A 27,239-nucleotide genomic window follows, 5' to 3' on the forward strand; every position below is an offset into this window, starting at 1 on the left:
AAAAATGGCAACAAAGCATAAAACACAGCATTTGAACTTTACATTTAAATTTGTTAAAAAGTACATGTTGTTAAAACCAATGAAAACAACCATGAATAAGAGTACTTTCTTTGTAAAAACATCAAATCTGTAAAAGCCATTTAAAATGTGTACTAATGATCTAACAAAGGTAAAGCATTTTTAAGACATGAAAAACATGTTAAAAAGCCACTTTGTTAAAAAGCTGTCTTCAGTCTTGTATCTTCGATATCGAGACAAGTTGTTTAGGCTACTCCATCTAGAGGGCCTGTGTACTGTGCCTACATCATTTCACCTCCCGGTTGAGCCTTGTGGAAGGCTGCATGTAAAGGCCTGAAAATAACTGTCTGTTGCTTTAACTAAACTGGAAAGGTTACTTCCCAGGTGTGCGTGTGTGTGTGTGTGTGTGTGTGTGTGTGTGTGTGTGTGTGTGTGTGTGTGTGTGTGTGTGTGTGTGTGTGTGTGTGTGTGTGTGTGTGTGTGTGTGTGTGTGTGTGTGTGTGTGTGTGTGTGTGTGTCAGAGACAGCGAGAGAGCGAGAGCGTGCTTGTAACAGGTGTACCCAAGAAAACAGGTAACCGCTCCTACTTTTGAGAAGCCAGAATATGGTGTGCTTGTGTCAAAGAAACAGAACATCATTTGTGCATTTCACTAGGAATCAATGACTTTTCCAAAATGCAAAGAAAGGAATAGGCAGCACCTTTCACATTGAGAGAGAACAACTTTCCAAAGGATTTGTTGGAATAAGATGAGCCAACAACAACAAGCCAGACATGGTCGAATCATAAATGTTGGCTAAATCTGAGGATCTATACTACTTCTAGCCTAGACGTTTTTTTTTACATTCCTGTCTTGGATTTGACACTGGATGAAAGAAAGTTCACTGTCTGGGATAAGATCATAAACGGATGTTAAGTGGAAATTGGACCAATGTCACAACAAATTCCAGCATCAGAATAGACCACAAACCTCTGTCTCCAGATCTATCAAGGCGGGCGGACCACTCCACCGAACCGGGGAGAATGACACCACTGCTGTGGATCCTTTGGAGTTTCAGTAAGTTGGTTATTCATGATGTAATGTTTAGACTAGGAGAAATAACACTGCAAAGGGGCTAAGTAAAGCGTTATAAACAAAATAACAGACGATAATGACAACTATTTTCAGCTAAAGCTCTGCATTTTTAGTTTTGGTTTATCTGTACTCCTATGGATTTTGGTAATTGACCCAGCAAGTCGATTTTTATATGAATATTTAAATAAGTAGGCTACTGCCAACTTTGGCTCTTGTCCAGCTTCTTGGGTTAGTTTTTGCTGGATTTGTCTGATATTTCAGGAAAAACCGGTTACTGTTGATCAATTTGCCCCTCATGTCTGTGATTCAGTCTGACTCTTTTCCTGTGCTCTCTCTCTCTCTCTCTCTCTCTCTCTCTCTCTCTCTCTCTCTCTCTCTCTCTCTCTCTCTCTCTCTCTCTCTCTCTCTCTCTCTCTCTCTCTCTCTCTGAGGATCAGAGAAGGATTGCGGCAGGCGCCTATTGTCCTGTGCTGTATTTATATAAGCTGATGTGTAATGACTTTTTAAATGAGGAAAACAAAGACATGGTTTGTGTGAGACAGACATAAAGAAACAGAGAGACAGTGTGAGAGAGAGAGACAGAACAAGAGAGAGTGCAACAGAGACAGAGAGACAGAGTGATAGAGCAAGACAGCAAGAGAGAGAGGATGGAGAGAGAGAGGGAGAGAGAGGGGGAGAGAGAGAACAAGAGAGTGCAACAGAGACAGAGAGACAGAGTGATAGAGCAAGACAGCAAGAGAGAGAGGAGGGAGAGAGAGGGGGAGAGAGAGAGAGAGCAAGAGAGAGTGCAACAGAGACAGAGAAGAGAGTGAGAGAGAGATAGAGCGAGAGACAGAGAAAGAGAGACAGAGTGATAGAGCAAGACAGCAAGAGAGAGAGGAGGGAGAGAGAGGGAGAGAGAGAGGGGGAGAGAGAGAGCAAGATAGAGTGCAACAGAGACAGAGAATAGAGTGAGAGAGAGATAGAGCGAGAGACAGAGAAAGAGAGACAGAGTGATAGAGCAAGACAGCAAGAGAGACCTGAGGGAGAGAGAGAGAGAGAGGGGGAGAGAGAGCAAGAGAGAGTGCAACAGAGACAGAGAAGAGAGTGAGATAGAGCGAGAGACAGAGAAAGAGAGACAGTGATAGAGAGAGAGAGAGAGAGCAAGCAACAGAGACAGAGAAAGAGAGAGGGAGAGAGAGAGAGGAGAGGAGAGAGAGAGAGAGAAGAGCAAGAGTGCAACAGAGACAGAGAATAGAGAGAGAGGGAGCGAGAGACAGAGAAAGAGAGACAGAGTGATAGAGCAAGACAGCAAGAGAGAGAGGGAGGAGAGAGAGAGAGAGAGAGAGGAGAGAGAGGAGCAAGAGAGAGTGCAACAGAGACAGAGAAGAGAGTGAGATAGAGCGAGAGACAGAGAAAGAGAGACAGTGATAGAGCAAGACAGCAAGAGAGAGAGGAGGGAGAGAGAGAGAGCAAGAGAGAGTGCAACAGAGACAGAGAAGAGAGAGAGGGAGCGAGAGACAGAGAAAGAGAGACAGAGCGATAGAGCAAGACAGCAAGAGAGAGAGGAGGGGGAGAGAGAGCAACAGAGACAGAGAAGGGAGAGAGAGAGCAAGAGAGAGTAGAGCAAGACAGCAGAGACAGAGAAAGAGAGAGAGAGCGAGAGACAGAGAAAGAGAGACAGAGTGATATAGCAAGACAGCAAGAGAGAGAGGAGGGAGAGAGAGAGCAAGAGAGAGTGCAACAGAGACAGAGAAGAGAGAGAGAGAGAGAGAGAGAGAGAGAGAGAGAGAGAGAGAGAGAGAGAGAGAGAGAGAGAGAGAGAGAGAGAGAGAGAGAGAGATAAGAGAGACCCTTATCTTGGCAATGTGTATTTAATCTTGAGAGACAGTCAGACAGACCGGATGCTGTGTCATAGGTGGAGTGTCATGGCAGTAATGTTGCACAGGCAGATTCCTCAGGAAACCTCAAAGCCTTGCCTGCCCCTACTCCATGTTCACACACACACACACACACACACACACACACACACACACACACACACACACACACACACACACACACACACACACACACACACACACACACACACACACACACACACACACACACACACACACACACACACACACACACACACACACACACACACACACACACACACAAACTATTAGTTCAACAACAACAAAAGTCACCGTTGAATCAGTACAGCCATATCAAAACAGCTTTTACTAAGGGCATATAATAAACTTAGCAAGCTTAGCACTGTCCTCTCACTGTCAACTGCATTTATTATCAGCAAACTTCACATATGGAAATATTTGTATGAACATAACAAGATTCAACAACTGAGACATAAACTGAACAAGTTCCACAGACATGTGACTAACAAAAAACAGAATAATGTGTCCCTGAACAAAGGCGGGGTCAAAATCAAAAGTAACAGTCAGCATCTGGTGTGGCCACCAGCTGCATTAAGTACTGCAGTGCATCTCCACCTCATAGACTGCACCAGATTTGCCAGTTCTTGCTGTGAGATGTCACCCCACTCTTCCACCAAGGCACCTGCAAGTTCCTGGACATTTCTGGGGGTAATGACCCTAGCCCTCACCCTCCGATCCAACAGGTCCCAGACGTGCTCAATGGGATTGAGATCCGGGCTCTTCGTTGGCCATGGCAGAACACTGACATTCCTGTCCTGCAGGAAGTCGCATAGAACGAGCAGTATGGCTGGTGGCATTGTCATGCTAGAGTGTCATGTCAGGATGAGCCTGCAGGAAGGGTACCGCATGAGGGAGGAGGATGTCTTCCCTGTAACGCACAGCGTTGAGATTGCCTGCAATGACAACAAGCTCAGTCCCAATGATAATTGTGTAGTCTAGAGCGATTTTCTAGGTTAGCTAGCCAGCTATTGTCGTTCTTTTAACGCAACGTAACGTAATCAACACTACTAGCTAGCCAGCTAGCCCCCGAATAGCAGCACTGTAGAAACTATTACACTCAACGAAACGACTTGATTAGTGTAGTGTCAACAACGCAGCCACTGCCAGCTAGCCTACAAAGTCAACAACACAGCCACTGCCAGCTAGCCTACTTCAGCAGTACTGTATCATTTGAATCATTTTAGTCAATAAGATTCTTGCTACGTAAGCTTAACTTTCTGAACATTCGAGACGTGTAGTCCACTTGTCATTCCAATCTCCTTGCATTAGCGTAGCCTCTTCTGTAGCCTGTCAACTATGTGTCTGTCTATCCCTGTTCTCTCCTCTCTGCACAGACCATACAAACGCTCCACACCGCGTGGCCGCTGCCACCCTAATCTGGTGGTCCCAGCGCGCACGACCCACGTGGAGTTCCAGGTCTCCGGTAGCCTCTGGAACTGCCGATCTGCGGCCAACAAGGCAGAGTTCATCTCAGCCTATGCCTCCCTCCAGTCCCTCGACTTCTTGGCACTGACAGAAACATGGATCACCACAGATAACACTGCTACTCCTACTGCTCTCTCTTCGTCCGCCCACGTGTTCTCGCACACCCCGAGAGCTTCTGGTCAGCGGGGTGGTGGCATCGGGATCCTTATCTCTCCCAAGTGGTCATTCTCTCTTTCTCCCCTTACCCATCTGTCTATCGCCTCCTTTGAATTTCATGCTGTCACAGTTACCAGCCCTTTCAAGCTTAATATCCTTATCATTTATCGCCCTCCAGGTCCCCTCGGAGAGTTCATCAATGAGCTTGATGCATTGATAAGCTCCTTTCCTGAGGACGGCTCACCTCTCACAGTTCTGGGCGACTTTAACCTCCCCACATCTACCTTTGACTCATTCCTCTCTGCCTCCTTCTTTCCACTCCTCTCCTCTTTTGACCTCACCCTCTCACCTTCCCCCCCTACTCACAAGGCAGGCAATACGCTCGACCTCATCTTTACTAGATGCTGTTCTTCCACTAACCTCATTGCAACTCCCCTCCAAGTCTCCGACCACTACCTTGTATCCTTTTCCCTCTCGCTCTCATCCAACACTTCCCACACTGCCCCTACTCGGATGGTATCGCGCCGTCCCAACCTTCGCTCTCTCTCCCCCGCTACTCTCTCCTCTTCCATCCTATCATCTCTTCCCTCTGCTCAAACCTTCTCCAACCTATCTCCTGATTCTGCCTCCTCAACGCTCCTCTCCTCACTTTCTGCATCCTTTGACTCTCTATGTCCCCTATCTTCCAGGCCGGCTCGGTCCTCCCCTCCCGCTCCGTGGCTTGACGACTCATTGCGAGCTCACAGAACAGGGCTCCGGGCAGCCGAGCGGAAATGGAGGAAAACTCGCCTCCCTGCGGACCTGGCATCCTTTCGCTCCCTCCTCTCTACATTTTCCTCCTCTGTCTCTGCTGCTAAAACCACTTTCTACCACTCTAAATTTCAAGCATCTGCCTCTAACCCTAGGAAGCTCTTTGCCACCTTCTCCTCTCTCCTGAATCCTCCTCCCCCTACCCCCCCTCCTCCCTCTCTGCAGATGACTTCGTCAACCATTTTGAAAAGAAGGTCGACGACATCCGATCCTCGTTTGCTAAGTCAAACGACACTGCTGGTTCTGCTCACACTGCCCTACCCTGTGCTCTGACCTCTTTCTCCCCTCTCTCTCCAGATGAAATCTCGCGTCTTGTGACGGCCGGCCGCCCAACAACCTGCCCGCTCGACCCTATCCCCTCCTCTCTTCTCCAGACCATTTCCGGAGACCTTCTCCCTTACCTCACCTCGCTCATCAACTTATCCCTGACCGCTGGCTACGTCCCTTCCGTCTTCAAGAGAGCGAGAGTTGCACCCCTTCTGAAAAAACCTACAATCGATCCCTCCGATGTTAACAACTACAGACCAGTATCCCTTCTTTCTTTTCTCTCCAAAACTCTTGAACGTGCCGTCCTTGGTCAGCTCTCCCGCTATCTCTCTCAGAATGACCTTCTTGATCCAAATCAGTCAGGTTTCAAGACTAGTCATTCAACTGAGACTGCTCTTCTCTGTATCACGGAGGCGCTCCGCACCGCTAAAGCTAACTCTCTCTCCTCTGCTCTCATCCTTCTAGACCTATCGGCTGCCTTCGATACTGTGAACCATCAGATCCTCCTCTCCACCCTCTCCGAGTTGGGCATCTCTGGCGCGGCCCACGCTTGGATTGCGTCCTACCTGACAGGTCGCTCCTACCAGGTGGCGTGGCGAGAATCTGTCTCCTCACCACGCGCTCTCACCACTGGTGTCCCCCAGGGCTCTGTTCTAGGCCCTCTCCTATTCTCGCTATACACCAAGTCACTTGGCTCTGTCATAACCTCACATGGTCTCTCCTATCATTGCTATGCAGACGACACACAATTAATCTTCTCCTTTCCCCCTTCTGATGACCAGGTGGCGAATCGCATCTCTGCATGTCTAGCAGACATATCAGTGTGGATGACGGATCACCATCTCAAGCTGAACTTCGGCAAGACGGAGCTGCTCTTCCTCCCGGGGAAGGACTGCCCGTTCCATGATCTCGCCATCACGGTTGACAACTCCATTGTGTCCTCCTCCCAGAGTGCTAAGAACCTTGGCGTGATCCTGGACAACACCCTGTCGTTCTCAACTAACATCAAGGCGGTGGCCCGTTCCTGTAGGTTCATGCTCTACAACATCCGCAGAGTACGACCTTGCCTCACACAGGAAGCGGCGCAGGTCCTAATCCAGGCACTTGTCATCTCCCGTCTGGATTACTGCAACTCGCTGTTGGCTGGGCTCCCTGCCTGTGCCATTAAACCCCTACAACTCATCCAGAACGCCGCAGCCCGTCTAGTGTTCAACCTTCCCAAGTTCTCTCACGTCACCCCGCTCCTCCGCTCTCTCCACTGGCTTCCAGTTGAAGCTCGCATCCGCTACAAGACCATGGTGCTTGCCTACGGAGCTGTGAGGGGAACGGCACCTCAGTACCTCCAGGCTCTGATCAGGCCCTACACCCAAATAAGGGCACTGCGTTCATCCACCTCTGGCCTGCTCGTCTCCCTACCACTGAGGAAGTACAGTTCCCGCTCAGCCCAGTCAAAACTGTTCGCTGCTCTGGCTCCCCAATGGTGGAACAAACTCCCTCACGACGCCAGGACAGCGGAGTCAATCACCACCTTCCGGAGACACCTGAAACCCCACCTCTTTAAGGAATACTTAGGATAGGATAAAGTAATCCTTCTCACCCCCCTCCCCCCTTAAAATATTTAGATGCACTATTGTAAAGTGGCTGTTCCACTGGATGTCATAAGGTGAATGCACCAATTTGTAAGTCGCTCTGGATAAGAGCGTCTGCTAAATGACTTAAATGTAAATGTAATGATGCTGTGACACACTGCCCCAGACCATGATGGACCTTCCACCTCCAAATCGATCCCGCTCCAGAGTACATGCCTCAGTGTAACGCTCATTCCTTCGACGATAAACGCAAATCCGACCATCACCCCTGGTGAGACAAAACCGCGACTTGTCAGTGAAAATCACTTTTTGCCAGTCCTGTCTGGTCCGGCGACGTTGTTACCAGTGATGTAAGGCAGATCCTCACCAGACAACATGCCTACAAGCCCTTAGTCTAGCCTCTCTCAGCCTATTGCAGACAGTCTGAGCACTGATGGAGTGATTGTGCGTTCCTGGTGTAACTCTGGCAGTTGTTGTTGCCATCCTGTACCTGTCCCCCAGGTGTGATGTTCTGATGTACTGATCCTCTGCAGGTGTTGGTACACGTGGTCTGCCACTGCGAGGACGATCAGCTGTCCGTCTTGTCTCCCTGTTGCACTGTCTTCGGTGTCTCACAGTACGGACATTGCAATTTATTGCCCTGGCAACATCTGCACTCCTCATGCCTCCTTGCAGCATACCTAAGGCACGTTCACACAGTTGAGCAGGGACCCTGGGCATTTTTCTTTTGGTATTTTTCAGAGTCAGTAGAAAGGCCTCTTTAGTGTCCTACATTTTCATAACTGTGACCTTAATTGCCTACCGTCTGTAAACTGTTAGTGTCTTAACGACCGTTCCACAGGTGCATGTTCATGAATTGTTTATGGCTCATTGAACACACATGGGAAACCGTGTTTAAATCCTTTACAATGAAGGTCTGTGAAGTAACTTGGATTTTTACGAATTTATCTTTGAAAGAGGGTCCTGAAAAAGGGACGTTTAGTTTTTTTGCTGAGTTCATGTTATCTGGAACTGGTATCCTTAACTAAATGTATTATGGGTCTAAAATATACTCTACATAGAGCACGATTGCAACATTTTTTACTTAACATTTGTATTGGTATTTGGTAGGGTGCATAAATGCTTTTTCTGTTACGCTAAGAATGAGCTGTTTGGCCAAAAAAGAACACTTTGTTTTATTGAGAAAAGGAGATGGCAATCAGGTCTTCATTCCATAAGGATCATCAATGTTGTGACTTGGCAAAACAGTGTGGCACTGTAGATGACATAAGATGTCTACATCAAATAGGTCAGGTTGTGCGTATATGTGTACGTTTGCATGTGTGTGTGCATGCGTTTGTAGTCACTGTGTGTGTGCACGTGAGTATGTGTGTGTTTCTCTGGACACTCGGAGGTTCACTAGTGCAACAAGTCAAGCGACATATCCTCACTGACACATTGAATCACTTGCTCTATGTCCTCCCTCTGACTCCCTTTCTTCTTTGTGTACTCTTCCTCCCCCCATCTCTTAGCCTCCCTGTCTTCTTTCCAACCACATCTCTCTATCCTCTACATCTCCTCTCTTCTCATTCTTTCTGTCGCTCACCCCCTGAAGCATATAAAGGACAGTAAGGAAAGTGCTAAGACTACAAAATCCTCATGGTTCAGTGCACAGTCTTCCTAATGTCTTTCAATGTCTTTTTTCCCCAAGGGGACAATAAAGTCCACAAATAAATAACTCTCTCTCTTTCTCCTCCTTCCATCTCCCCCCCAGTCGCTATGGTGCAGGGGGACTTTGTGGAGCCCTCTCCCTCGTACACCTTGGAATCCCTGGCTGAGGCTGAGACCCGGCTGCCCTGCCAGTTCAAGGTGGAAGTGGGCCAGGTGGTGGTTCAGGTCTGTAGCATGAGTTACTACAGTACCCATAATGCTCTGTTCAACATATCTGGTTTTATCTTAGAAAAGACGTCCCTAACAGAATGGTCTCGTCTCTCATTGTCACAGGTCACCTGGACCAAGGAGAAAGCAGATGGCACCAAGGACCAGATCATCACAGTACACCACACCGACGGACACACAGGTAGGACACATACATATAGATGTTAAAGTACTAAGAGTGTCAACCATCCATCTCTTTATGTATTGGTAGTTCATCTGTTTTGCTAGCCCTCGAAGCCTTACAAGTTATATTTAGAGTGGAAGACAAAACCACAGATGCAGTTTCAATCTAGCTACTCCATCTCTCTCTATTTGCCAACCCCATATCTCACTTCCTCTCTTTCTAACTCGGTCTTCTTCTCTCTCACCCACCCCCCTCTTTACTCTCCCTGTATGACCCCCCCTCCCCTTCTCCTCAATCTCCCCCCTCTCTCAGAGTTTGGTCAGTACTCAGGGCGTGTGCGGTTCAGCAGCAGGACACCCACCGTGGACTCATCCCTGATCATCATGAACACCGTTGAGTCAGATGAAGGCAGGTACAACTGTCACATCAGCACCTTCCCCTCGGGGAACTTCGAACGACAGCTGTCACTCACCGTGTGGAGTAAGTCCCTCCCTTTGCTTCCCCTTACTCATTGTAGGACTTGGATTTACAGAGTATAATGTCCTGATGACAATGATTATAATAATGATTGATGATGATATTTACAGGTGTCAGTTGTAGTATTATTAGCTAAAACAATAGCTCTAGTGGTGATAGTAGTCATGTAAGCCACAACTGTCATTGTAACTGTCAGTGTATCCAGCTGTCTTTTTAAGATAAAATGTCCTGTTTTTTAAACATCTACCTAACAGAGTACATTAGAAATCTAGATTTCAGCTTGGATCATAAAGCTGATCCCAGTTAAGCGTTTAAGAACCTTCACCCCCTGAAGCATCATGTCACAATGTTCTAGGATCGGCTTAACCTCCAATTAACAACTAAGACCAGTTCTAAGATCACCTCCCCACCAAGACCAAGGAATAGTTGATTCCTTTGACATTTGACCCTTGACCCCCGCAGCCACGCCCATCTCCTCCCTGGACCCTGTGATCCTTGTCGAAGGCCAGTCCTTCCAATTGGCTGCATCCTGCCGCTCTGTGGCCCGCCCTCCGCCCCACCTCTCCTGGGACACAGAACTACCAGGCCAATCACACAACAGGAGTTTGGAGGGTGGTTCAGTCTCCACCCACTTCTCTCTGCATCCCCTGAGGAGTATGGATGGGAAGAGGCTGGACTGTCTGGTGACGCACCCGGCTCTGAAGGGACCACGCAGGATCACCAACAACCTGGTGGTGCACTGTGAGTTTAGACTTCGCATTAAAAGGTCCAATGCAGCCGTTTTTATCTCAATATCAAATCATTTCAGGGTAACAAGAGTACCTACCGTCTAGTGATTGTTTTAAATTCAAATGGTCTTGGAAAAGGGCATTTTACAAGGGGATTTTTTGTTGTTGCTGTTATTAACAGAGAGGCTTGGACTTCTCTTTCTTATTGGTCTATTAACTAATTTACCGCATGGTGATGTCACCATGGAAGGCTAAAAATCCAACCCACCAAAACAGGCAGTCTTTTAAAACAGCTCTCACACTAAAAGGGCATTATCATCGTTTTCACAGAATTATTCCAACCTCAGTGTGGAAATATATATAAAACACAGGTAAATCTCATTTTTGACTGGACTGGGCCTTTAATAACTATGAATTGTGACACTTCACTACATGTTTATACAGATTTCTATGCCTTCGGTGACTTTTCCGTTTAATATACCCCTCTTTATTTAAAGTCCCTGGTAGAATTCAGAATCTAAAGTAACTTCATTGTAAGCTGAATGTGCTTCTTTCTCACCAGGAAGATCTTTTACAGCTATTTTTTTATCCTGACTATTATTAGTGTGTGTGATTGTGTATTTCTGTGTATCTGCCAGTTCTGCTAAAATAATGACTTTGATCATGTTCCTCTATTCTAGATCCTCCCAATGCAGAGATCTCTGGTTTTGATCAGAACTGGTATGCTGGTCTGGAGGAAGCTGCCCTCAGTTGTGTCAGTGGAGGAAACCCCAAACCACAGAGTTTCAATTGGACCAGGTAACACTTACTTTCCCAACCTACCCTCTCTGCCTGTCTGACTCACATCATGTCTGGCTAATCTGTTTTAGTTTGATTTACTGGTAATTCTATTAGTCAGTTATTAATAGTGGGCCAACCGGGGAGTTCAGGAGTTGTTTTTTGTGCCACTTGCCAGGCAGTCATACTGTGTTACTGTGTTTTTGTGGGTGTAGATATGGTTGTCCTTGTTCGATAGAGCCATTTGATGTCTTTCAGCAACGTTCCTATCGGTGGATTCATCAGTAAATGTACAATCAGACATTTTTTCCAGTCACTGAAAAACGACAACTTTTAAGAACTGACCAGATGCAATGACTTCAAGTAATTCCTTTAATCAACACGAATTTGACAATAGAGCATCAATTAGCTAGCAAAGAGGATTCAAAACAAAGACTTGGATTTAGTTAGCGTTAGGAGCTCAGCTACAGCAAATGCCAGCACCAAGAGGGCAGATGACAAATACGGTGCCTAGCTAAGTCAGTTATTTTTCCTGCAAGCCACCTAGCTAACTTTAGTTTATCTATTGAAACCCATATTGTGTATTGCTGGCTGACATTCTACTGTGTTACCAGTGGCATGTACTCATGGATGCCAAGGCAAACCAGGCTTCCCCAAAAAGTGACCTTCAATTCGCACGCGGCTGAATGTACAGTATCTCACCGGAGAAAAAATCTGAGCGAGCGAAACAGCGCCCCTTTGTCTCTGTATGTGTAGGCCATCTATCTGATGCAGTCTTGTCCAAGAGTATGAAATTGTTGCTGCCCGTAGCATTGAATGCAAGGGAAGCCAGCGAGTATTTGGCCTCCCTTGATCATTTTTTAAACAAAATAATAGTCAATCAGCATTGAGCTAAACTGAGCGAGCTCAACTCTGAATGGTCCTGGCACACCAAAAAAAAGTTTAAAGGGAAGCCAGTTTGGATTTGGCTTCACTCCATTCACATCGAATCGAGAGCATACGTTATTGACAGAAACTCGTTGTGTATCTCGTTGTGTTGTTTTCCTCTGGTGGCTAGCTAGCTAGCTAAAATTGGTCCTTTCCTAAATTAGCCTTGGATGGAGATAAGGATTTGGACTTGTGGTTTTACTTAATTCTCTGTACTAGCCAATGATTATAACAGCGATTCTGATCCAACCATAAAATAAAACATTGTGCCCCTGGCCTGAGAGGATAGAAGTTTAATATGTAGCTAAATGTAGAAGCCTAATGTTAACAATCTACTGTAAAGATAGCCTGCAGAGTTCTGTATTACTATCCAAGTCTGTACCCAAACAATTCGAGCTTCTAAAAATTCACCTTTCCAGAAACAAGTCTCTCACTGTTGCCGCTTGCTATAGACCTCCCTCTGCCCCCAGCTGTGCCCTCGATACCATATGTGAATTGATTGCCCCCCATCTATCTTCTGAGCTCGTGCTACTAGGTGACCTAAACTGGGACATGCTTAACACCCCGGCCATCCTACAATCTAAGCTTGGGGCCCTCAATCTCACACAAATTATCAATGAACCTACCAGGTACAACCCCAAATCCGTAAACACGGGCACCCTCATAGATGTCATCCTAACTAACTCGCCCTCCAAATACACCTCTGCCGTTTTCAATCAAGATCTCAGCGATCACTGCCTCATTGCCTGCATCCGTAATGAGTCTGCGACCAAACAACCACCCCTCATCACTGTCAAACGCTCCCTAAAACACTTCTGCGAGCAGGCCTTTCTAATCGACCTGGCCGTGGTATCCTGGAATGACATTGACCTCATCCCGTCAGTAGATGATGCCTGGCTAATCTTTAAAAGTGCCTTCCTCACCATCTTAAATAAGCATGCCCCACTCAAAACATTTAGAACTAGGAATAGATAAAGTGCTTGGTTCACTCCAGACCTGTCTGCCCTTGACCAGCACAAAAACATCCTGTGGCATTCTGCATTAGCATCGAATAGCCCCAGTGATATGCAACTTTTCAGGAAAGTTAGGAACAAATATACACAGGCAGTTAGAAAAGCTAAGGCTAGTTTTTTCAAACAGAAATTTGCATACTATAATACTAACTCTAAAAAGTTCTGGGACACTTTAAAGTCCATGGAGAATAAGCGCACCTCCTCCCAGCTGTCCATTGCTCTGAGGCTAGGAAACTCTGTTACCACCGATAAATCCACTATAATTTGAGAATTTCAAAAAGCATCTCTCTACGGCTGGCCATGCTTTCCACCTGGCTACCCCTACCCCGGTCAACTGCCCGGCACCCTTCACAGCAACTCGCTAAAGCCCCCACCCTTTCTCCTTCACCCAAATCCAGCTGATGTTCTGAAAGAGCTGCAAAATCTGAACCCATAGAAATCAGCCGGGCTAGACAATCTGGACCCTCTCTTTCTAAAATTATCTGCCGAAATTGTTGCAACCCCTATTACTAGCCTGTTCAACCTCTCTTTCGTATCGTCTGAGATTCCCAAAGATTGGAAAGCTGCCGCGGTCATCCCCCTCTTCAAAGGGGGTGACACTCTAGACCCAAACTGCTACAGACCTATATCTATCCTGTCATTCTAAGGTCTTCAAAAGCCACGTTAAACAGATTACCGACCATTTAGAATCCCACCGTACCTTCTCCGCTATGCAATCTGGTTTCAGAGCTGGTCATGGGTGCACCTCAGCCATGCTCAAGGGCCTAAACGACATCATAACCGCCATCGATAAGAGACATTACTGTGCAGCCCTATTCATCGACGTGGCCAAGGCTTTCGACTCTGTCAATAACCACATTCTTATTGGCAGACTCGACAGCCTTGGTTTCTCAAATGATTGCCTCACCTGGTTTACCAACTACTTCTCTGATAGAGTTCAGTGTGTCAAATCGGAGGGCCTGTTGTCGTGACCTCTGGCAGTCTCTATGGATGTGCCAAAGTGTTCAATTCTCTTTGGACATTGTGTTAACTAACCTCCAGACGAGCTTCAATGCCATACAACTCTCCTTCCGTGGCCTCCAACTGCTCTTAAACGCAAGTAAAGCTAAATGGATGCTATTCAATCGATCACTGCCCACACCTGCTCGCCCGTCTAGCATCTAGCATCACTACTCTGGATGGCTCTGACTTAGAATACGTGGACAACTACAAATACCTGGGTGTCTGGTTAGACTGTAAACTCTCCTTCCAGACTCACATTAAGCATCTTCAATCCAAAATTAAATCTAGAATCGGCTTCCTATTTCACAACAAAGCATCCTTCACTCATGCTGCCAAACATACCCTCGTAAATCTGACCGTCCTACCGATCCTCGACTTCGGTGATGTCATCTATAAAATAGCCTCCAACACTCAACTCAACAAACTGGATGCCGTCTATCACAGTGCCATCCGTTTTGTCACCAAAGTCCCATACACTACCCCCCCCCCCATTGTGACCTGTACGCTCTCGTTCGCGCCCGGGTATGGGCGAGATGACGGTCTAAAGTTATACTGTTACATCTACTTGCACATTCATCTTCTGCACATCTACCATTCCTGTGTTTAATTGCTATATTGTAATTACTTTGCCACCATGGCCTAATTTTGCCACCATGCCTTAATTTACCTCATTTGCACTCACTGTATATAGAATTTTTGTTTTCTTTTGTTCTACTGTATTATTGACTGTATGTTGTGTTTATTCCATGTGTAACTCTGTGTTGTTGTATGTGTCAAATTGCTATGCTTTATCTTGTCCAGGTCGCAGTTGCAAATGAGAACTTAAAGATGAAATTTGAACTTAAAGATTAAATGATAACTTAAAAGATGAAATTTTAATTAAAAAACAAAAAATCAACTAGTTAACGTTGCCCATGAAAGGACATAAGGCTAGCGAGCAAGCATTTTAGCCAGGTAGCCTAGGACAACAAAACATTTAAGCATGTACTGTATGACAGTGTGGTAAAACGTTTTGTCAACATGAAAGAGAGGAGGATGGCATTGGCATTTCTCTACAAGTAGTGTGAGTCAACATGTTTTTTTTGTTGTTGTTGCAAAGCACTCCCACGCACACAAATCAGAGCCATGGACATCCACATTATATTTAGCTTACATTGATTGGACTAAATAGTTTTTGGTATTTTTTAGTTCGAACTGTATTGGACTAAGCAGAGGTGATTACATGACGTTGAAATGTTGAAGTTGAAATAGTGCTGGAACAGTGGAGGCAGCTCCTGTTTTCTTTGTGACTTGCGGTAACTCTCCGTGGTTCTAAATCAATGGTTGTTTAGTGGTCCGAAAATGACGGAAACATTAACTTGCTTGACCATGCTGTTATGTAACTGCTTGTTCCATGCAATATGCTTTGTGGAGGTTACTCTCTGGCTTTGTGATGAAACAAAGGTGTGGTTGAAATGATTCTGCCACTGTGTCTTCTTATTGTCTCAGCCTTAGGCCTATATATCACGGTGGCAAAGCACATGAACTGGTTATAGAGCAAACAATGCAATGGTCACAACATATAGGTTCTAATATGGCATTTTTTCCCCCTGGCTCGTCTTCCACAGTGATTTTACCCACACACCAGCACTGTGTGTTACAGTGGGGGGGAAATGTAATTATTTTTCTGTTTGCCAACTTAGCTAGGTAGCTAGCTAAACAACTACTGGTAGCCATATCTATGATTGAAAATAGAAATGGTTTTACAATGAGATCTTTTGTATCTCAATTGTAAAACCTCTTCTCTTTTTAGTCTTAGATATGGCTAGCTACCAAACAGCAAGCTACAACCAGACACCTAAAGCTAGGCTTACCAGCAAATGTTAGCACATGACTGGAGTTCGCTAGATAGTTAGCCTGGCACCAGCTAACTTATGCGCCATACCTCACATTTGTAACTTGTTACCAAACATGTAACATCAGCAACTGTAAATAATTTTACTAGCTAGCTATGTAACATCATTGACGAGGGTTCACATTGGTTATGATTAACAACATTATAGGCATGATGCAAGATAGGATTCCAAACAGATGGAAATAACAAGTATTGCATATCCAGCGAGCTAGATAGGTAAGTTTACTACCAAACAGTGAGAGAAAAACAATAATACAACAATTCAACTGTTGTTCAAACTGTGCAATAGAGTAGGAGTCTCATAAAATGTCAATCTCTAGTTGCCAGGTGTAACAATCTGTAACTTCCGTTCTCTGCACTGTCTCTAGACCTGAGACACACTGTACTATACTGTTCATACTATTTTACTTTTACCATACAACATTGTTGTTGAACACCCAGTTCTTGAGTTAACATGAAACAGTGTACACTCTCCTGTATTTTAGATTTTGACAAACATTCTTTGGATATCTGAATGTCTAGCATCTGTTTGATGCTACAGAGCTCTGTACAGCTGATACAAATATCTTCTATGAATCCATTTTGTATTTATTTATTTATTTCACCTTTATTTAACCAGGTAGGCTAGTTGAGAACAAGTTCTCATTTGCAACTGCGACCTGGCCAAGATAAAGCATAGCAGTGTGAACAGACAACACAGAGTTACACATGGAGTAAACAATAAACAAGTCAACAAAACAGTAGAAAAAGAGTCTATATACATTGTGTGCAAAAGGCATGAGGAGGTAGGCGAATAATTAAAATTTTGCAGATTAACACTGGAGTGATAAATGATCAGATGGTCATGTACAGGTAGAGATATTGGTGTGCAAAATAGCAGAAAAGTAAATAAATAAAAAGAGTATGGGGATGAGGTAGGTAAAATTGGGTGGGCTATTTACCGATAGACTATGTACAGCTGCAGCGATCGGTTAGCTGCTCAGATAGCAGATGTTTGAAATTGGTGAGGGAGATAAAAGTCTCCAACTTCAGCGATTTTTGCAATTCGTTCCAGTCACAGGCAGCAGAGAACTGGAACGAAAGGGCAGACACATTTAAAAGATTGATAGAAAATATACATATTTTTTATGTTGGTTCTACATCAGGGCTCTCCAGCCCTGTTCCTGGAGAGCTACTGTCCTGTAGGTTTACTCCAACCCTAATCTAGCACACCTGATTCTAAAAGAGATAAATGCTGTTTTAATCAGCTTAAAGGACTATAGCTGTGTTTACACAGGTAGCCCAATTCTGATATTTTTCACATCAGATCTTTTTCAGAACTGATCTAATTGATCAAAACACCAATTACTGAAAAAGTATCAGAGTTGGGCTGCCTTTGTAAACACAGCTATAGTCCTTTAAGCTGATTAAAACAGCATCTATCTCAAAGCCATCAGACTGTTAAATAGTCATCACTAGCCAGCCCCCGTCCAGCCCCCACAGTAAAACGAGTCCTATATCGACATAACCTGAAAGGCCGCTCAGCAAGGAAGAATCCACTGCTCCAAAACCGCCATAAAAAAGCCAGACTACGGTTTGCAACTGCACATGGGGACAAAGATCATACTTTTAGAGAAATGTCCTCTGGTCTGATGAAACAAAAACAGAACTTGTTTGGCCATAATGACCATTGTTATGTTTGGATGAAAAAGGGGGAGGCTTGCAAGCCAAAGATCACCATCCCAACCGTGAAGCACGGGGATGGCAGCATCATGTTGTGGGGGTGCTTTGCTGCAGGAGGAACTGGTGCACTTCACAAAATAGATGGCATCATGAGGTAGGAAAATTATGTGGATGAATTGAAGCAACATCTGAAGACATCAGTCAGGAAGTAAAAGCTTGGTTGCAAATGGGTCTTCCAAATGGACATTGACCCCAAGCATACGTCCAAAGTTGTGGCAAAATGGCTTAAGGACAACAAAGTCAAGGCATTGGAGTGGCCATCACAAAGCCCTGACCTCAATCCTATAGAACATTTGTGGGCAGAACTGAAAAAGCATGTGGGATCAAGGACGCCTACAAACCTGACTCAGTTACACCAGCTCTGTCAGGTGGAAGGGGCCAAAATTCACCCAACTTATTGTGGTAAGCTTGTGGAAGGCTACCCAAAATGTTTGACCCAAGTTAAACAATTTAAAGACAATGCTACCATATACTAACAGAGTGTATGTAAACTTCTGACCCACTGGGAATGTGATGAAAGAAATAAAAGCTGAAATAAATCATTCTCTACTATTATTGTGACATTTCACATTCTTAAAATAAACTGGTGATCCTAACTGACCAAAAACAGGGAATTTGTACTAGGATTAAATGTCAGGAATTGTGAAAAACTGAGTTTAAATGTACTTGGCTAAGGTTTATGTAAACTTCCGACTTCAACTGTACATACAGTGCATTCTGAAAGTATTCAGACCCCTTTACTTTTTCCACATTTTGTTACGTGACAGCCTTATTTTAAAATTGATTATATGGTTTCCCCCCCTCATCAATCTACACACAATCTCCCATAATGACAAAGCAAAAACAGCTTTTTAGATTTTTTTGCAAATATATGAAAAATACAAAAAATATCACATTTACATAAGCATTCAGACCCTTTACTCAGCACTACCTTTGGCAGTGATTACAGAGTGTTATTGGTTATGATGCTATAAGCTTGGTACACCTATATTTGGGGAGTTTCTCCCATTCTTCTCTGCAGATCTTTTTAAGCTCTTCTCAAGTTGGATGGGGAGTGTCGCTGCACAGCTATTTTCAGGTCTCTCCAGAGATGTTCCATTTGTTTCAAGTCTGAGCTCTGGCTGGGCCACTCAAGGACATTTAGAGACTTGTCCCGAAGCCACTCCTGCATTGCCTTGGCTGTGTACTTAAGAGTCATCATCTTGTTGAAAGGTGAACCTTGCCCCTGTCTGAGATCCTGAACACTCTGCAGAATGCTGTGGTAGCCATGCTGGTTAAGTGTGCCTTGAATTCTAAACAAATCACTGACAATGTCACCAGCAAAGCACCCCCACACCATCATACCTCCTCCTCAATGCTTCATGGTGGGAACCACACATGCGGAGATCATCCGTTCACCAACTCTGCATCTCACAAAGACACGACAGTTGGAACCAAAAATCTCAAATTTGGACTCATCAGACCAAAGGACAGATTTCCACAGGTCTAATGTCCATTGCGCATGTTTCTAGGTCCAAGCAAGTCTCTTCTTCTTATTGGTGTCCTTTAGTAGTTGTTACTTTGCAGCAATTGGACCATGGAGGCCTGATTAACAGTCTCCTCTGAACAGTTGATGTAGAGATGTGTCTGCTACTTGAACTCTGTGAAGCAATTATGTGGACTGCAATCTGAGGTGCAGTTAATTGTCGAATTCTGAGGCTGGTAACTCTGATGAACTTATCCTCTGCAGCAGAGGTAACTCTGGGTCTTCCTTTCCTGTGGCGGTCCTCATGAGAGACAGTTTCATCATATCACTTGATAGTTTTGCAACTGCACTTGAAAACAAGTTTAAAGTTCTTGAAATGTTCCGTATTGACTGACCTTCATGTCTTAAAGTAATGGACTGTCATTTCTCTTTGCTTATTTGAGCTGTTCTTGCAATAATATGGACATGGTCTTAGCCCATATAGGGCAAATATGGCTATCTTCTGTATACCACCCTGACCTTGTCACAACACAACTGATTGGCTCAAACGCATTAAGGAAAGAAATTCCACAAATGAACTTTTAACAAGGCACACCTGTTAATTGAAATTCATTCCAGGTGACTACCTCATGAAGCTGGTTGAGAGAAAGCCAAGAGTTCAACAGGAGGTTTGTGGCACCTTAATGGGGAGGACGGGCTCGTGGTAATGGCTGGAGCGGAATTAGTGGAGTTGTATCAAATACATCAAACACATGGTTTGATGGCATTCCATTTACTCCGTTCCAGCCATTATTATGAGCTGTCCTCCCCTCAGCAGGCTCCACTGATATACTCTGGACTCCGACATTGCTCATCCTAATATTTCAATATTTCTTAATTCCATACTTTTACTTTTTAGATTTGCGTGTATTGTTGTTAGATATTACTGCACTGTTGGAGCTAGGAACACAAGAATTTTGCTACACCCGCAGTAACATCTGCTAAATATGTGTATGCGACCAATGCAATTGTATTTTATTTATCAGGCTTTGGTACCCTGGCAATGGTTGGCTTGGGAAGTTAAGACTCTTTGTGCTTATTGCGATGGGCCTGACCTGTCTGCGGTGAACGGCCAGCTGGATAAGACTCTGCCAAAAGTGGTGTAGGGCTTCTTAACCACCAAATGTTTGGTCTTCTTGTAGAAGATTTGCTGGTACTGCACATCTCCTGGAAAGATATGGTTGTGGTCTTAACATTTTACACTTTTTGTGGAAGGGACATAGGGCAACACGCCTTTGTTGGTAAAGGTATCAACCGAATGGGACCGGCTAGCGTATTGCTTAATGAGGGGACATTGGGAGCTGCTTCTGAGAGAAAAGATAAATCAATAAAGTGAATGGGTTGGGTGGCTAAAGATGTGAAAAGTCTTAGGAAGGCAGTGCGCACACAGTATGAATTGTTGTGTATGGGAGATTGAGGAGAAATGGCACCTCAATCGCTCTCATACACAACAATAAATGTACTGTCTAAGCACAACCAAAAACCCCTTACACATCTCAAAGTGCTGTCTGTAAACCTCCCCTAGTCCATTGACAGATCATCCTTGTCAACAGAAGCCCTTTGGAGGGGAATTTTGTGGATTGTCTTTGTATTATGTTTTGAGAATCTGCAGAGAGAATAATGAGGTGATTGTGTCACTACTGTTGTAGTCTTGATTTTACATCTTTCAGTGTCCCTTGCTGGTTTCTGTCCCACAATCTTGCTGTGCTCCATAACTGCAAGGTGTGTTCCGTTCCTCATGCTTGTGTACCCAAAATGCCTCCATTTTGGGGTATTTTTCAGCAGGGCACTGTGAAATGACCCCAGATAACCTGAGTTTTACGAAAATAAACTGTAAAAAGAGAAGAGGTGTAGACTAAATTGATTACATGGTTTGGAAGGTATTCTGTGGTCCTCATGCTAACTCTAACCACCTGTAACCCAATAACACTAACCCCACAAAACACTACCCAATTAATGTTTATACCATGCTTACTGGACATGTAGCTATTTTAGACATCAGCTTGTATATATTTTTGTCAATTTTCTTTCACCTTGTGCAGAGCTAGGGTTTGGAAGCACATCTTGGTGGAATGAGATTCTGCACCACAGGAGTTTGGTGGCAATTTAATTGGGGAGGATAGGTTTGTGGCAATGACTGAAGCAGAATTTTTGGAATGGTATCAAATACATCAAACACAGGGTTTGATGCAATTCCATTTGCTATGTTTCAGCCATTATTATGAGCCGTCCTCCCCTCAGCAGCCTCCACTACAAGTACCTCCTACAAGAAAATACTGTAGCTCAGTTGGTAGAGCATGGCGCTTGTAACGCCAGGGTATTGGGTTCGATCCCCGGGACCACCCATACGTAGAATGTATGCACACATGACTGTAAGTCGCTTTGGATAAAAGCGTCTGCTAAATGGCATGTATTATTATTATATTATTATTATATTATAAACAATTTAACCACTACACTTAACTGCATTGATCTCTATTAGACTGGCTAGCTATGCATACCTAACATGGACCTTCCAATACTGTCAGCTTGCTGTTATCGAACTAGCGTCACAAAATTGACAGCAAGATTGCTAGCCAGCTGAGACTGGCTGAGAACCAACTAACCAACCAAAGATTTATACAGATTCATCATTGCCACCAACAGTTAGCTGTATGGATAATTCTATTTTTAGTAACGGAGTGTTTTCCAGGCAAGTGTGGAATAAATGGCTACCAAATTGAGATTCTTTATTTGGTAACATTAGCTATCTTACGTCAGCTAACGTCAGTCAAAGATAGAACAAATAAACAAACATGTTTACTCTGCTGAAGGTAGTTAGTTAAATTACCAGTCCAGCAGTGACCACCATGGCATAGGCGAAATTGATTGACCCTGTGTATACTGAAGGATACTGTAGATGGCTATATGATTTAGCTGATTGGCTTTCAGAGTTCAATACAGGACTGCAATGTTAGCTAGCTAACTTATCCAGCTAGGCTAGCTAACGTCAGGTCACCTCTAATTGAGAATCTTCTGTTTTGTTGTGAAGGGGAAAAAAATGGATGGTATCGCATCACTTCTCAGCTGTCGTCGAAATGGATTCCCCATCAGTTCAGCCTGAAAATCCCTGATAATCTATAGGTCACCGCATCATTCTTGATAGCCGCAGAATCAGGGTGAGTCTTGTAGGTAGAATGGTGAAATATGATGCTTGTTTGTAATTAGGACAGCCAGGCATAGAACATCACACGGGCATGAGGACAAACAGTGAAAAATAAACGTTTTCAAAAAAGAAAAAAATCTTGCTTAAAGAAGTTCTGAGGTTACTGTGTGTTGGTCGTTCGAAGTTAACAACACCATTATTCAAGTGTTTGTGCACGTCTCCTCTACCTAGCGTGCGGTATCAGTATCCACTATGAATTCCGGATTTTGAGGTTCACTATGAGCAGACCAATACACAGGGAGTCGAAACTTCCCGATTCTACCAGTGAAATGAAAATGTGCTAGTTCTAGCTTGTAGTTTGGATAAATGTGATGTTGATGATATAGTAATGACTATATGCCAGGGTGAAATACCCCTTCAATAGTTGCCAAAGTTCCCGGAGCATGTAGTACAGTGGAGGCTACTGAGGGGAGGACGGCTCATAATATCGGCTGGAATGGATGTATTTGACCATTCCACTGAGTCCGCTCAAGCCATTAACACGATCCCCGCCCTCACCAATTAAGGTGCCACCAACCTCCTGTGAGGTTTTTAAATACAGGTTAGATAAATAGTAATACACTTTTGGTTCAGGGACAGTTCAAATGGAACATCTATCTCAGATATATTGTCATTCACGGTGATGATTGCCGACAGTGGTAAAGTAATCCAATGAAGGCAGAGAGAGCTGACTGAAGTTCTTGTGGTTTTTCACTTGAGTCATTTTTCTGTCAGCTTTTGGAAGACATCCTGCTGTTCGGTGGATTAAACCATTCTCTGGGTGTGGCAGAGGGTGGAGGTAAAACGAACCATCTATTGAAAATGAATCATTCTTAATAAAATGACAGATAGGCCTTTAGGGAAATTGTCTCATGTGTGTCAGGCTGTATGTCTGGTTAGATTTATAGAAGTTATGATTGAGTATGATTAATTATGTTTTCTATACTTTTATATGTGTGGTTTACTAGATCGTGTGAGAAATTTGTCACCAAGTCTAAAGCTGTTAGTCACATGAACACACCTACAGTAAGGTGTGTTTGCGTGTGAGTAACAGATATATACCACACACACAAAAGTACAAAGACACAAGACACCCACACCCCCACCCCCCCACACACACACACACACACACACTGACTCACCTCTATCTCACACTTTTATACTTAAGACCCAGATCTCTTTTTTCACATTCAATCTCTCCTTACTTGATCACAAACTTTCGTACTCATCCTAACACACACACACACCCGTTGCAGTGGGCAAACCAGTTTCCTTCATTGTACTTGTCAATGCAAAGCAGCAGCAGAAGTAATAACCCGGCTGTCATAGTGTCGTGTTGCAGCTTGTGCAAGGGCAGACAGAGGAGACAGTTTCACAAGAGGGAGGGGAAGGGGGGGGGGGTAAAGGGAAGAGTGTGGGCCACGAAAAGGAGGGATGAAAGACAAGGAACTGGGGAAGGGGAAGAAGGAGTGGGGAGGTATGGGGGTAAGGAATTGGATTTGTTTGGAACATAATCATGCTGTGTGATCTATATCTATATGCAAAACTGTACGGTTCCTGTTTCTGGTTCCTCCTGCTCAAATGGGGGTATGTTGAAAAGGTCCAAAACACAGCTCAAAGTAGAGTAGAGTAGAGTAGTGGTCAGAAATAAGCCATTTTAATGAATTTGTTGCGCCCACAAATTCTGAGTCATGTTTTTCTTTATATCACTGTAGTGGTCCTTTCAGGGAAGTGTGGTTGGTGATCCATAGTCAATATTATTTTGGGCTGTGTTGCTATGATATTCAGGTTAGTGTTGTTGTTTTGAATGTGATGTTTTGTGTGTTACTGATGGGTGTGTTAAAGGGGTGCATTCAGGTTCAATTAAGTACCTTGTGGTGTTGTTGGGTGTTTATAGAGTTATGGCATTCAGACCATTATTGTAAGATACAAACTGTACTGTTCTGTTAAACCCAATGTTAAGTGCTATAGTATTTCTGTTATGTGCAGAAAGGGCGGAGACTTACCAGAGGGCGTGACCACAGGGAATGGATCCTTGCTGTTTAATAGGCCCCTCATCCTGACGGACGCTGGCATCTACCAATGTGTGGCCATGAACTCTGTGGGGGCGGATAACGCAGAGGTGGAGATCACTGTGACAGGTAGGTTAGGCTATCACTCATGTTAGAGAGCAATATTGAATGAGTAATAATTGTCTTACTTTAGTCCTGGATATATATGTTGTATTTTATTTTTCATTTATTTTTGTATCCTGAAACAAAATTCTGTAAAATACCTTTGTTCTGTTAAACAAAGAAGTTTAGCTAACAAAGCCAGTTTATACAATCACACACACATTTTCAAAATGATGTGTATTTCTGTATCTCTTTGAATATCACATCACTTCCGATTGTCCTTCTCCCTCAGAGTTGCCTCAGAAGCAGGCGTCGTTCGACAGTCTCCTGATGGTAATAGTGGGAGGAGTGGCCGGAGTACTGCTTCTAGTCATGATCATCATCGTCATCTCTGTGACCCGTCACCACAAACACAAGAACAAGAAACTGTCGAGGGAACTCACTGTGAGGAAGTATGTTTTCAAACTTTACAGTAAATCCCCTAAAATCGTTTTAGAATCTTAAGGATAAATGTTACGCCGAAACAGTAATTCCGAATATTTTACAATGCCTCTGTCTCTCAGGGAGGAGATCAGTACTCTCTCCAGACAGGCATCTTTCAGGAAAATGAACTCAGTCAGTATGGACACTAGAGGACAGGTAGGATATTAAATCACCATATCTTACAGTATGTGGCAGTGGAGGCTGGTGGGAGGAGCTATAGGAGGATGGGCTCCTACGGCAGCGTAGCCTAGTGGTTAGAGTGTTGGACTAGTGACCGGAAGGTTGCGAGTTCAAACCCCCGAGCTGACAAGGTACAAATCTGTCGTTCTGCCCCTGAACAGGCAGTTAACCCACTGTTCCCAGGCCGTCATTGAAAATAAGAATATGTTCTTAACTGACTTGCCTGGTTAAATAAAGGTAAAATTTAAAAAAAAATAATGGCTGGAATGAAATAAATGGAACGGAGTCAAACATATGGTTTTCATGTCCGATACCGTTCTATTTATTCCATTCCAGCCATTACAATGAGCCCGTCCTCCTATAGCTCCTCCAACTAGCCTCCACTGGTCTGTGGTCTAGGCATGCTGTCATTCTGTAAATAAATACTAGCACTTCCATGAGCATTATCTATTTGCTTGAAGTTAATATGGTCATTTTTTTCTCTCTCTCCCTCACTCTGTCCCTGTCCCTGTCTCATTCTCTCCCTCCTCCCTCTCTCCCTTCCCACTCTTTCTTATCCCCTGTTCTTTTAGACAGAGGAGGAAATCCCTCTCAGAATGGAGGGGACACTGCGGACCAGTCTGTCCTCCGTAGTGGTCAGTCTCCATTTCACTCTTTCTCTGCATGTGAGGGAGACCTCCGATTTAGCCTCCAGATGCATGGCCGTTAAGTTCTGAGCTGCGCAGGGCAGGCAAATCTCATTCTAATTTTAACATTTATATAATTCAATTAAATGCAAGGAGCTTCTTTTCTTTAAATAACATTTATGTGAAAAGAAAAGTAGTGCATACTGTATATTAATTATACTTTATTAAGTTATTAAGACTTCATGCTTTCCCTCCATCTTCTTTTCTGGGACTCCTGCTTCGGAAGCCATCTTAAATCAGACTTTTCAGTGCATAATGTGTTTAAAGTGATCTTTTTCTCCCTTTCCTTCACACACAGGAGCAAGGGCGCATTAGGGAGAGTCGATCTACTCTGGTAGGGAGCGGGGGGGCTAGACTACCTGGGTCGACCTGTTCTGTACAATTCTTCACGAAGAGGGAGGGAGAGCAGAGCCATGGACAGAGAGGAGGAGAACAGACTTAGGGTGGAGTCAAATGAGCAGAACAGCACCATGTCTTTGGTAAGTGTGTGTGTGTGTGTGTGTGTGTGGGGCGGGGGGCAAAATTCAGTGACATTTTTATAAATCCGCTGTTCTTTCAGAATTTCTGGTGCAACGCTAGACATGAGACATCAAAAATGACATACTCAATTTCTTGTAAACCTTTTGAACTCATAGCTTTAGTAGAGGTTGCTAGAGATACTTAAATGGTCTATAGTTATGGATGAGTCGTATTTTCCTTTATCTAACCACATATTTACCACTTGTCTCACAGTCAAACCATCTCCACCCCCCCTCTCCAACCCTTTCCCTTCCCCATGGAACAGTCCGTCGAGCTGCTGAGGTCCCTGACCGGCAGTGCCATCATCCCAATGGAGTGGGGTTTACATATACGACAGGGGCCCGGTAGCAGGAACACCCACTCCCCTCTCAGTTGCAACAATCCTCCCATCACAGACGACGAAGACGAGGATGAAGGTGTGGAGGGGGAGTGGGAAACGTGCCCCAGGATGAGTCCGTTGGATCAGGGGAGGTCAGAAGACCAGGACAGCAAGACCAACAGTGCTCAGATCTCAGAAGTAGAATGTGGACTCAACTCTCACTTCCAGCAGAACAATGGAACATTGACACCCAAACCGCTCCCCAAATACCAGCCCAATGGCATCCTCCTCACCTCATCACCACACGCCTCCTTCATCCACAAGGCCCAGATTGTATAGGGCGGTAGGGCTGGGTAAGGGCCGGTGACATATTCTACGATGAGGCACACTTTGCTACACAACACCACTC

The 27,239-nt window shown here is 44.4% G+C and overlaps 1 protein-coding gene across 2 annotated transcripts; it reads left to right on the forward strand.

Annotated features, from left to right (window-relative positions):
* The first annotated feature begins 594 nt into the window (after window positions 1–594).
* Window positions 595–26,913, forward strand: LOC124007711 (nectin-4-like). 2 transcript variants are annotated; one of them, XM_046318426.1, is made up of 12 exons: window positions 595–1,073; window positions 9,014–9,135; window positions 9,244–9,319; window positions 9,614–9,781; window positions 10,241–10,519; window positions 11,187–11,304; window positions 24,519–24,670; window positions 24,936–25,095; window positions 25,207–25,282; window positions 25,879–25,941; window positions 26,291–26,471; window positions 26,777–26,913. In XM_046318426.1, the coding sequence occupies exons 1-11, from the start codon at window positions 926–928 to the stop codon at window positions 26,432–26,434; spliced, it is 1,506 nt and encodes a 501-aa protein (XP_046174382.1). In that variant the 5' UTR covers window positions 595–925; the 3' UTR covers window positions 26,435–26,471; window positions 26,777–26,913. The 2 variants fall into 2 exon arrangements, with proteins under 2 accessions (XP_046174382.1, XP_046174381.1); XM_046318425.1 differs by having other exon boundaries at window positions 26,725–26,867.
* The last annotated feature ends 326 nt before the right edge of the window (window positions 26,914–27,239 follow it).

This window comes from Oncorhynchus gorbuscha, linkage group LG21, assembly GCF_021184085.1.
Source record: "Oncorhynchus gorbuscha isolate QuinsamMale2020 ecotype Even-year linkage group LG21, OgorEven_v1.0, whole genome shotgun sequence".
NCBI lineage: Eukaryota > Metazoa > Chordata > Actinopteri > Salmoniformes > Salmonidae > Oncorhynchus > Oncorhynchus gorbuscha.